Source organism: Nomascus leucogenys, chromosome 23 (genome assembly GCF_006542625.1).
Source record: "Nomascus leucogenys isolate Asia chromosome 23, Asia_NLE_v1, whole genome shotgun sequence".
Classification (NCBI taxonomy): Eukaryota; Metazoa; Chordata; class Mammalia; order Primates; family Hylobatidae; genus Nomascus; species Nomascus leucogenys.
The window spans coordinates 26,158,362-26,170,532 of NC_044403.1; the positions used below are offsets into that span (position 1 = coordinate 26,158,362).

General features: G+C 45.9%; 2 protein-coding genes across 5 annotated transcripts in view; one reads left to right on the plus strand and one right to left on the minus strand.

Annotated features, from left to right (window-relative positions):
- Positions 1-4,597, minus strand: part of NCAPD2 (non-SMC condensin I complex subunit D2) — a 39,062-nt gene extending 34,465 nt beyond the window's left edge. For 2 of the 4 annotated variants that reach the window (XR_004028344.1, XM_030804922.1), the window contains exons 1-2: positions 3,809-4,597; positions 2,886-3,035 (exon numbers count right to left, since the gene is read on the minus strand). Coding sequence is in view for 2 of the 4 variants with exons in the window: in XM_030804922.1 (XP_030660782.1) it covers positions 2,886-3,012 (127 nt within the window). In the remaining 2 variants the exon portion in view is untranslated. The remainder of the gene's footprint in view (positions 1-2,885; positions 3,036-3,808) is intronic. The other 2 variants (XM_030804920.1, XM_030804919.1) reach the window with 2 other exon arrangements.
- Positions 4,598-4,672: 75 nt separating this feature from the next.
- On the plus strand, positions 4,673-5,844 carry MRPL51 (mitochondrial ribosomal protein L51). The gene is made up of 3 exons (XM_003273729.4): positions 4,673-4,934; positions 5,020-5,130; positions 5,522-5,844. Exons 1-3 carry the CDS (start codon positions 4,856-4,858, stop codon positions 5,716-5,718), a joined length of 387 nt encoding a protein of 128 aa, XP_003273777.1. The 5' UTR covers positions 4,673-4,855; the 3' UTR covers positions 5,719-5,844.
- Positions 5,845-12,171: the final 6,327 nt, after the last annotated feature.

Consider the following 12,171-nt stretch of genomic DNA (forward strand, 5'->3'; position numbering starts at 1 on the left):
GCACATGCCTGTAGTGCCAGCTACTTGGGAGGCTGAGCCCGAGAGGTTGCAGTGAGCCGGGATGGAGCCACTGCACTCCAGCCTGGGCAACAAAATGAGACCCTGTCTCCAAAAAATAAAAGACTCTTTAAAAAAAAAAAAAAAAAAGTGGCCAGGCGCAGTGGCTCACGCCTGTAATCTCAGCACTTTGGGAGGTCGAGGCGGGTGGTTCATGAGGTCAGGAGTTCGAGACCAGCCTGACCAACATGGTGAAACCCTGTCTCAACTAAAAATACAAAAATTAGCCGGGCGTGGTGGCATGTGCCTGTAATCCCAGCTACTCAGGAGGCTGAGGTAGGAGAATCACTTGAACCCAGGAGGCGGAGGCTGCAGTGAGCTGAGATTGCGCCACTGCACTCCAGCCTGGGTGACAGAAGGAGACTCAGTCTCCAAAAAAAAAAAAAAAAAGTGACAGGAACAAGATCATGTCCTTTGCAGGGACATGGATGGAGCTGGTACTCCATCCATTATCCTCAGCAAACTAACGCAAGAACAGAAAACCAAACACTGCATGTTCTTACTTATAAGTGGGAGCTGAACAATGAGATCACATGGACACGGGGAGAGGAACAACACAATGGAGCCTGTTAGGGGGTGGAATGGGGGGAGTGGGAGCATAAGAAAAAATAGCTACTACATGCTGGGCTTGATACCCAGGTGATGCGTTGATAGGTGCAGCAAACCACAACAGCACGTTTACCTATGTAACAAACTTGCACATCCTGTACATGTACTCTGGAACTTAAAAAAAAAAAAGGTGACCCTTTAAAAAAATGATGCATCATTATAATAACTGAAGAGTAATTTGTCATAGTATGCAGCATGTTCAATTGGTGACACATATATCCACATGACATGGACAGAAGTATACCTGTGGACACTGTTGGTTTGCCATCCACTAGCCAACCTCCACACTCTGCCTTCTTCCTTGCTTACCAAATGGTTGATATGCTCAAGTTTAGGGAGGCTCCTAGGTAATAATCTTGATCAGTTTAACCAGTCTGGGTAATTCTATTTCTCTTACCTGTACAGTCCTGTGCCCTGTAACGTTTTGGTAAACAATAGACCACATATGCGACAGTGGTGTCACAAAAATATAATACAGCTGAAAAATTCCCATCGCCTAGTGACTTCTTGGTGACCTTGACCCTGTGTAGGCCTAGGCTAATGTGTGTGTGTGTTTTAGTTTTTAACAAAAAAGTCTGGCCGGGCATGGTGGCTCATGCCTACAATCCCAGCACTTTGGCACATGTCTGTGGTCCCGGCTACTTGGGAGGCTGAGGTGGGAGGACTGCTTGAGCCTGGGAGGTTGAGGCTGCAGTGAGCTATGATCAGGCCACTGCACTCCAGCCTGCAATCCCAGCACTTTGGGAGGCTGAGGCGGGAAGACCACTTGAGCCCAGAAGTTCGAGACCAGCCTGGGCAACATAGGGAGACACCGTTTCCACAAAAAATTTAAAAATTAGCCAGGTATGGTGGTGTATGTCTGTGATCCTAGCTGCTTGGGAGGCTGAGGTGGGAGGATTGCTTGAGTCTGGGAAGTTGAGGCTGCAGTGAGCTGTGATCATGCCACTGGACTCCAGCCTGGGCAAGAGAGTCTTTACCTTGTCTTTCAAAATAAAATAAAGAATAAAAAGTACAAGATAGAAAATTCCTTTTTCCACTTCTGGACATTAGAGCAAGAAGCTGCCATCTAGCCTGGTGCGGTGGCTCACGCCTATAATCCCAACACTGTGGGAGGCCGAGGTGGGTGGATCATGTGAGGTCAGGAGTTCAAGACCAGCCTGGCCAACATGGTGAAATCCCATCTCTACTAAAAATACAAAAATTAGCCGGGCGGTAGTGGCATGAGCCTGTAATCCTAGCTACTTGGGAGGCTGAAGCAGGAGAATCGCTTGAGCCTGGGGAGGCGGAGGTTGTGGTGAGCCAGTATTGCACCACTGCACTCCAGTCTGGGCAACAGAGTGAGACCCTATCTCAAAAAAAAAAAAAAAAAAAGAAAAGAAAAAGAAAAAGAAGTTGCCATCTAGCAACCATGAAAGAAAGGCCAAGAGGAGACAAGCTGGGACCATATTGTCAAGCTGCTGCACTAACCAACCCTTCTTCTTGTAGGTGATAACAAATGAATTGGTTATAATCTCTATATTTATAGATGAGGAAACCAAGGCACCGAGAGAATTAAGTAACTTGTCCAAGGTCAGAGTGGTAGAACCAGGATTCAAATCCAGGAAGCCTGGCTCCAGTCTTTAATCTCTGTACCTCTCCAAAGCAACCTAACTGCTACAAGACTGCTTCCAACAAGTACAAGGACATTATAAAGTCTTTCTGGTAATGCAAAAGGTGCTTTTGATCATTTACAGGTTTCAGTAGGTGACTGCACTGTACATATATTGCTCAGTGTTGCAGTGGCACAGATCTATTATGGGATTTTTCCCCATGATTGCACATCTTGGAAGGAAGACACCTAGACTCTAGAAAGGTATTACCAAAAACAGGTCGGGTTAAGTCCCAGATATTCTGAAAAAGCGATCCCCTCCTGTAACTCTTGAATCCACCAGGACTTAATTTTGACACACGGTAAGGGGTAACGATGGAAAATAACTTTTCCCCAAAGAGTAATCACATACGCCAAGACTGTTTTTGACTAATCCAGAAAAGGAAGTTAATGAATGTACTCTTTGTCATGCATCCCATGCAATTTTAGGATAAAACAGCAAAATAGGAAAAACATGTTTCCTGCTCTTATGATGCTTCCTGGTGTAGTGGAACAGAAATGACAATGTAGCAATTCCATCTGAGATGGTCCTTTGAAAGAGCTAGGTACAGTGACAACTATGGAGTCTTACCTCTAAGCTGTGGTGGAAGATGTTTGATGGACAGTACCTCTTGCACAACATACTGATTCACCCCTCCACTTTTCAACAACTCCTCTGGGGATAATGGCAGATGGAACTCATACATTTGGGGAGCCATTCTACTCCTACAGGCTCACAGGGCTAGAAAGCAAACAGTGAAAAGGTCAAGGTCTATATTCAAGACCTGTCTTCGTATCTGGTTCTATTACTTTCCCATCCCCAACATATATAATGCCTTTTAGTTTTATAGCAAGCTAGTAACATTATCTGGTTCTGTTACTTCCCCACCCCCAACATATATAATGGCTTTTAGTTTTATAGCAAGCTAGTAACATTATCTTACGGGATCTGAGATTGACCCTGGACTAGAAACTAATTCTAGTAGTGACTTTGGCGCTTGGTCTTGTCACTTAAACCCCTGGGCTTTATCTGTAAAAACAGGGTTACTAAACTCTGATTAACTTCGCAAAGTTGCTCTGATGATCAAACAAATCAAGCAGTACGAAGGTGTTTAAAGAACTATAAAGTGGCATATTAATGTGCAAAGTATTGTTATTTCCATTCGCTCTTTGCAATGTATCATATCTGATCTAAGTCTCCTAACCTCAACCCCATGAGGTGCATAATAATACAAATGAGTTTACAGAGCGGAAATTGAAGTAAGAAAGTTAAGCGATTTGCTTAACATCTTCCGTTGCGGATCTGTTAAGCGATTTGCTTAACATCTTCCGTTGCGGATCCGTTAAGCGATTTGCTTAACATCTTCCGTTGCGAATCTGTCAGACTTACGGTTTCTCCCACATCGCGCTCCAAGGATATACCTACTAGGCCTATTGTATTTTGCCCAATACTGGGTCACACTGCCATGTACTCGACTTTCCTACACTTTTACGACCTGCAACACCACATCTTACCTGGGGATCTCACCCGCGGCTCTGAGTCCGGCAGTCAGGCTGAAATGAAAAGGAAAAAACACGCGTGCACAACACGCACCAATTAGCAAGGCAGTTTTCAAGTTGGCGGAGAATCCGGCCAATCCCCGGCAGGCAGAGGCAAAGCGCCGCCTCTGAGTCTGGCAACGCGCGGGCAAAGCCACAAATACCGAGTTCAAATCTCAACGGCTGCAGGGGGGCCAATCGCGACGCTCGCCGGAGCGGCCGGCCAATCACAGCGCCGCCCGGGGGCGGGCCAAGGCTCCGGCTCCGGCCCCCGCTCCCACCCCCGGCCCGCCTGCGAATCCCTCCTTGGCCGCAAGGTCACCCTTTGCCCGGTCGGCGGGGAGGAGGCCGTATTTCTGCCGGCCAGAGATGTCGCGTCCCTGGCTGGGCATTCAGTCACCCCCAGGAAAGGAGGCAAGTCCACGCTGGGAGTTAGAAGGCATCGCCTCTAATCCAGGTTTCGCCATCTTCTCCGCTAAGTGACGTCCAGCAAGTCACTTCACTTTCAGGGCCTCAAATCTCCTTCCCAGTAGTAAAATAGGGGTAATAAAAACAGCTACAGCGCAAGACTGTTGGAAGGCACAGAGAAAGGGCTTGGTCTTTGGAATCGGGTTCCAGGTTCTCAACCTTCATTTCCTTCACAGTTGAAGGACGCCAAAGAAAGCGGAAAGGGTGAATTTTCTTGAAATCTCAGTTTTGGGGAATCTTAGCGACGAGTCGCGGACCTCAGCTCGTCCAGCGCTCCAAAACTTCCGGCAGGCGGACCGGAAGCACTGAGGCGGGAAGGGTGGTAGAGCCCCCTCCGGCCGGAACCCGGGGGGCGGGGCTTGTGGCTGTTGTGGATGGGGCGTAGGTGGGCGGTGCGCCTACAGCTGCCTGGGTAAGGCCCAAGATGGCTGCCTTCGCCATAGTACTCGTGTGAAGTTGGCGGGGACGGTTCCTGTTGTCATCTTCTTGAGGGCCACTTCTGGCCCTCACTCTTGGGCTTATTTGGTGTGCTGTTGAAGCGGGGAGACTAAAGAAATGGCAGGGAACCTCTTATCCGGGGCAGGTAGGCGCCTGTGGGACTGGGTGCCTCTGGCGTGCAGAAGCTTCTCTCTTGGTAAGTGGCTGATGTCGACACCCCGATAACTGCTTCGTAGTATAATAGGCGGCTCAGATTAATTCCCTCCCTTCCCCATCCCTAGGTGTGCCTAGATTGATCGGTATAAGGCTCACTCCCCCGCCCCCCAAAGTGGTTGATCGTTGGAACGAGAAAAGGGCCATGTTCGGAGTGTATGACAACATCGGGATCCTGGGTGAGACTTGACCTTCGACGTGGTACACAATTTCAGAATGGCAATTACGCTGTAACGACTATCTTTTCCTCCTGTGTCGAGAGTGGTACTGTGCTCAGTAGTAAGAGCGAACACTTATGTAGCTGTTTACATTGTGTTTGGCACTGTTCTGAGTGCCCTCATATAATTTTTACTTAATAAGTAAAAATAAACAATTTTTCCAAAGTTAATAAATGGCAGTATCAGAATTTTAACCCCAAGCAGTCTGGCTCCAGAGTCTGTGCTATTGTTCTGTACTGTGATGTGTCTTGTCTATAGGTGCTCAGCAAGATGCAACCGTGGGTCGAAAGCTTAGCTGGTGTAGGATGGGTTCTCTTGTCTTGAATCTAATGTATTCTCCCACATTACACAGGAAACTTTGAAAAGCACCCCAAAGAACTGATCAGGGGGCCCATATGGCTTCGAGGTTGGAAAGGGAATGAATTGCAACGTTGTATCCGAAAGAGGAAAATGGTTGGAAGTAGAATGTTCGCTGATGACCTGCACAACCTTAATAAACGCATCCGCTATCTCTACAAACACTTTAACCGACGTGGGAAGTTTCGATAGAAGAGAAAGCTGAGAACTTCGGAAAAGGCTCATCTGTCACCCTGGAGAAGGGAAACTGTACTTTTCCCTGTGAAGAAACGGCTTTGTATTTTCTCGGTAATAAAATGGGGCTTCTTTGGAATTTGATAGCCACATACTTTTGTTTTCCTCTAGATGCTGCCTCTACTCACTCATGTAGACTATGAAGTCTTGACTCATCCTGGATCTTAGGATCTTAGGTTTGGGCTTCACACCACTTGCCTTTTACAGTCTAGCTGTACCTAATGCCTTTAAAAAGAAAAGTTGATGAGAATGTTATTGGCTCTTTTTGACATAATGCTGTTATGTTAATAGTGTTTCTAAAGAGCCTTCCACACTGAAATGAAATAGAGAAAAATGGAGTCATACTTCTGTATTACTCATAAAATATTTATTAGGCATATTCTCTGAGTAGGAACTATAGGAAAAACAAAGTGTGAGGTGTCCTTTCCATTTAAATATGAAACATTAAGTACCATATGAGTGGTAGAGATGGGGAATACTAAGCCTGACTGGTCATCAGTTTTCTGGGTGTTTTAACATTTCAAAAGCCTAGTCCTAACCCCTAAAGATTGATCAGTAGAGCTGAGTTGAGTCTAGGGCATCTATGTGTTTTGTTCTTTTTTAATAATAATTTTTAAAAATTACAGCTGGGCAGAATGGTGCCCACGTGTAATCCCAGCATTTTGGGAGGCTGAGGTGGGAGGATTGCTTGGAGCCAGGAATTTGAGACTGGTCTGGGCAACATGGTGAAACCCTGTCTCTACTAAAAATAAAAAAAAGTGGCCGGGTGCGGTGGCTCTTGCCTGTAATCCCAGCACTTTGGAAGGCGGAGTGGGGCGGACCATGAGCTCAGGAGATCGAGACTATCCTGGCTAACACAGCCCTGTCTCTACTGAAAATACAAAAACAAACAAACAAAAAAATTAGCCAGGAGTGGTGGCGGGCGCCTGTAGTCCCAGCTACTCAGGTGTCTGAGGCAGGAGAATCGCTTGAACCTGGGAGGCGGAGCATCGCTTGAACCTGGGAGGCGGAGCTTGCAGTGAGCCGAGATCCTGCCACTGCACTCCAGCCTGAACAACAGAGCAAGACTGTCTCAAAAACAAAAAAAAAAAAGTTAGCTGGGCATGGTTCTGTGTGCCTGTAGTCCCAGCTACACAAGATGCTGAGGTGGGAGGATCACCTGAACCCAGGAGTTTGAGGCTGCAGTGAGCTGAGATCATGCCACTGCATTCCAGCCTGAGCAACTGGGGTGAGACTGTCTCAAAAAAAAAAAAAAAAAAGTGAAGTTAGGGCTGGGTGCAGTGGCTCACACCTGTAATCCCAACACTTTGGGAGGCCAAGGCATGAGGATTGCTTGAAGCCAGGAGTTCAAGACCAGCCTGGGCAACGTAGCAAGACCCCTTCTCTATATTTTAAAAAACAAAAACTCTATAAAGTGAAGTTAGATTAATAAATACTTGTTGTGGGGCATGGTGGTTGGAGCACACTTACAATCCCAGCTACTCTGCAGGCTGAGGTGGGAGGATCCCTTGAAACCAGGAGTTGGAGGCCAGCCTTGGGAACATAGCAAGACCCCATCTTTAATAAAAATAAAAAGCACTTGTTAAATTACAAGTGGGTTTTGGATAAACGGATTGATGGGTATATATGAAAACATGATCCTGGGTCTTACGGAAATATTTAGGAGAGTCAGTTTTCAGAGGGGTGGCTGGAAGGAGCTATGCATGAGAATGGAGAGGTTGATGTGAAATGTGAGTGGCTGTATACTTTACATGATTTGGTGGTACTAGAGTGGAGAAAATAAAATATTTGGGACTCTGCTAAGTGCAAGGTGCCCTGAAGAAGATATCTACATATCCTGGTAGAGTATATGATTGTTAGGGAAGAGGAAATTAATAGGTCAATAGGCATTTATAGAATATTTCCTGGTTCAAAGATACAAAAGGTCTTGTTTTCAAGGACAGAACAATCTTGTTTGTGGTATGAAACAGTATATAACGTTTTCTTTCAATAAATATTGAATTATTATGTGCAAAGATATTTGGAGGAACAAAAATCACCAAGGTAGGGTTGGTTCCTACCTCTAAGTAGTCTTCATTCTACTTAAAAGATGTCCGGTGGCTCACACCTGTAATCTCAGCACTTTGGAAGGCCTAGGTGGGCAGATCACGAGGTCAGGAGATCGAGACCATCCTGGCCAACATGGTGAAACCCCGTCTGTACTAAAAATACAAAAAAATCAGCCAGGTATGGTGGTGTGTGCCCGTAATCCCAGCTGCTTGGGAGGCTGAGGCAGGAGAATCGCTTGAATCCGGGAGACAGGTTGCAGTGAGCTGAGATTGCGCTATGCACTTCAGCCTGGGCGACAGAGGGAAACTCTGTCTTTAAAAAAAGAAAAAGGAGGCCGGGCGCGGTGGCTCAAGCCTGTAATCCCAGCACTTTGGGAGGCCGAGGTGGGCGGATCACGAGGTCTGGAGATCGAGACCATCCTGGCTAACACGGTGAAACCCCGTCTCTACTAAAAATACAAAAAAATTAGCCGGGCGTGTTGGCAGGCGCCTGTAGTCCCAGCTACTCGGGAGGCTGAGGCAGGAGAATGGCGTGAACCCGGGAGGCGGAGCTTGCAGTGAGCCGAGATCGCGCCGCTGCACTCCAGCCTGGGGGACAGAGAAAGACTCTGTCTCAAAAAAAATAAATAAATAAAAAGAAAAAGGATGTCTGAAGGATGTAAAGTTACAAGATGGTGGACCAATGTGATACTCTGCAGAATGTGCAAATGGTCCACATTTTTTAGATTACATCATGACAGAGAACAGAATTAACATAGCCCTGATGAAAGACCATGACTGTATACTGTTGTTCATCCCCTCTGTGGTGGACTGCTTCTGACCAACATGCTTTAGAAAAGAACGTTGGTTGGGCACGCTGGCTCAGGCCTGTAATCCCAGCACTTTGGGAGGCCAAGGTGGGCGGATCACCTGAGGTCAGCAGTTCGAGACCAGCCTGACCAACATGGAGAAACCCTGACTACTAAAAATACAAAATTAGCCGGGCATGGTGGCGCAGGCCTGTAATCCCAGCTACTCAGGAGGCTGAGGCAGGAGAATCGCTTGAATCCAGGAGGCGGAGGTTGCAGTGAGCCAAGATCGTGCCATTGTACTCCAGCCTGGGCAACAAGAGCGAAACTCTGTCTCAAAGGAAAAAAACAAAAAAGAAAAGAATATTCGCCAGGTGCAGTGGCTCACGCCTGTAATCCCAACACTTTGGGAGGTTGAAGCGAGAGGATCAGTTGAGCCTAGGAATTCGAGATCAGCCTGGGCAACATGGTGAAATGCTGTCTCCACAAAAACAAAAAAAAAATTTTGGCCAGGCGTTGGTGGCATGTGCCTGTAGTCCCAGCTACTGTGGAGGCTGGGCAGAAGGATTGCTTTGAGCCTTGGGGGTCGAGGCTGCAGTGAGCTGAGCTTGCGACACTGCACTTCAGCCTAGGCAACAAAGCAAGACCCTGTCTCAAAAGAAAAATAAAAAAAAAAAAAAGAAAAACAATTTATTTGCTAAATCAGTGGTCACAAACCACAAATGTGAGGCTATGTTAATCTGCTCCAATAAAGATATCCCATCCAGCAGACAATTAGCACTGGAATTCCCACTTGGTTAAATTGGCAGCAGCTTCATCCAGTTTATTCAGGGGCAAGACTGGAAAAAAGAAAAAAAGAGATGTGTATGTAAACAAAACGTGAATTTAAATATGATAATGAAGTGAGTCCCATGGGAGTTTTTTTTTTTTTTTTTTTGCTGAGGGGGATGGTCAGAAAAGGTATTTGTTGAAAAGATGGCATTAGAATGAGGTCTTGAGGCCAGGAGCAGTGGCTCATGCTTGTAATCCCAGCACTTTGGGAGGCCGAGGTGAGCAGATCACTTGAGGTCAGGAGTTCAAGACCAGCCTGGCCAACATGGTGAAACCCCGTCTCTACTAAAAAAATACAAAAAACAAATTAGCTGGGCATGATGGCACATGCCTGTAATTCCAGCTACTCAGGAGGCTGAGGTGGGAGGATGGCTTCAGCCCAGCAGGTGGAGGTGGCAGTGAGCTGAGATCAGGCCACTACATTCTAGCCTGGGCAACATAGCGAGATCCTGCCTTAAAAAAAAAAAAAGGAAAAAAGAATTCCACCCAGTGCAAGAGGCAGATGAAGCATAGTTATGAAATCCAGTATGTCATGACATTTAAAGTTTGTTAATAGCTATGTGTATAGGTGTGAAGAGGAAGAGACACCTATCTTTTCCTGAGGAAGCAGGAATGGGGACAAGAAGGGCTTTAGAGAAGAGGTGACCACTGAGTTGTCTTAAGGGAGTGGAGGCTAGCAGGCTTTCCAGGCAGTTGAAGCAGAAATAAAGGCCCAGAGTCAAGAAACAGCATAGTGTACATGAGAAAGCTATGAGTGGTATTTACTGGTGGAGCTACTGCTTGTGGTAAAAGACAGGGAAAGAGATGGGAAGCAAGAGTCAGATCCTGAAGATTGTAATGAATATTAAAATTTAGCCTTTAGGGGGCTGGGCGCGGTGGCTCAAGCCTGTAATCCCAGCACTTTGGGAGGCTGAGACGGGCGGATCACGAGGTCAGGAGATCGAGACCATCCTGGCTAACACGGTGAAACCCCGTCTCTACTAAAAATACAAAAAAAAAAAAAAAAAAAAAATTAGCCGGGCGTGGTGGCTGGTGCTTGTAGTCCCAGCTACTCAGGAGGCTGAGGCAGGAGAATGGCCTGAACCTGGGAGGCGGAGCTTGCAGTGAGCCGAGATCGGGCCACCGCACTCCAGCCTGGGAGACAGAGCAAGACTCCATCTCAAAACGAAAACAAAAAACAAAACAAAACAAACAAACAAACAAAAAGACAAAGGCGCAAAAGCAATGCAATGGAGGAAGAATTGGTTTCTCAAGGAATGGTCCTGGAGCAGTTGGATATCCATAGGCAAAAAAAAAAAAAAAGAAAAAAAAAAGAACGTCGACCTAAATAAACATAAGACCTTATTAAATTGGACCTTACCAAAGTTAAAAACTTTTGCTCTATAAAAGACTATTTTTTAAAATTATTACTATTATTATTTTTTGAGATGGAGTTTCACTCTTGTTTCCCAGGCTGAAATGCAATGGCACAATCTCAGCTCACTGCAACCTCTGCCTCCCCGGTTCAAGCAATTCTCCTGCCTCAGCCTCCTGAGTGGCTGGGATTACAGGCACCCACCACCACGCCCGGCTAATTTTTTGTATTTTTAGTAGAGACCAGGTTTCACCATATTGGTCAGACTGGTCTCGAACTCCTGACCTCAGGTGATCCACCCAGCTTGGCCCCCCAAAGTGCTGGGAGCCACCGCGTGAGCCACTGCGCCCAGCCTGTTTTTTGTTTTTTTTTTTTTGAGACAGAGTCTCTCTGTGTCACCCAGGCTGGAGTGCAGTGGTACAATCTCAGCTCAATGCAACCTCCGCCTCCTGGGATCAAGTGATTCTCCTGGCTCAGTCTCCTGAGTAGCTGGGATTACAGGCATCCACTACCACACTCAGCTAATTTTTGTATTTTTAGTAAAGACAGGGTTTCGCCATGTTGGCCAGGCTGGTCTTGAATTCCTGACCTCAGGTGATCCACATGCCTCAGCCTCCCAAAGTGCTGGGATTACAGGCGTGAGCCACTGTGCCCGGCCAAGACTATGTGAGAGGATTAAGAAACAAATGACAGACTTGGAGAAACCACGAATTGGACAAAGTACTTTTATCTAGAATATGTAAGAATTCTCAAAACTCGATAGTAAAATATCCAAACAATGAAGTTAGAAAATGGCCAAAAGACATGAACCGACATTTCATCAAATAGGATAATATATAGAAGGCAAACACTTTAAAAGATATTTGATATCATTAGCCATCAGTGAAATAAGAATTAAAACCACAATGGTATAGCACTGAACACATATTAGAATGGTTAAAATAAGAAAAATACAGCTGGGCATGATGCCTGTAGTCCTAGCTACTTGGGAAGCTGAAGTGGGAGGATTGCTTGAGCTCAGGAGTTTAAGACCAGCCTAGGCAACACAGGCAAAGGCAGTTTCTTATAAAACTAGAGATGCAATTACCTTACTGCCCAAGCATTGCACTCAGGCATTTATCCCAGAGAAATGAGAATTTATGTTCACATAAAACCTGTATGAAAGTTCACAGCAGCTTTATTTGTAATAGCCCAGTGCTGAAATCACTCCAAATGTCCTTCAGCACGTAAATGGTTAAATGTACCATGGAATATTAATCAGTGGTGAAAACTAATGATACACACAATAACTTGGATGGTTGAAAAAGTAATGATACACACAATAACTTGGATGAATGAAAAAAGCCAATCTTGAAAGGTTACGTGCTGTATGATTAGATTTACATAAGGC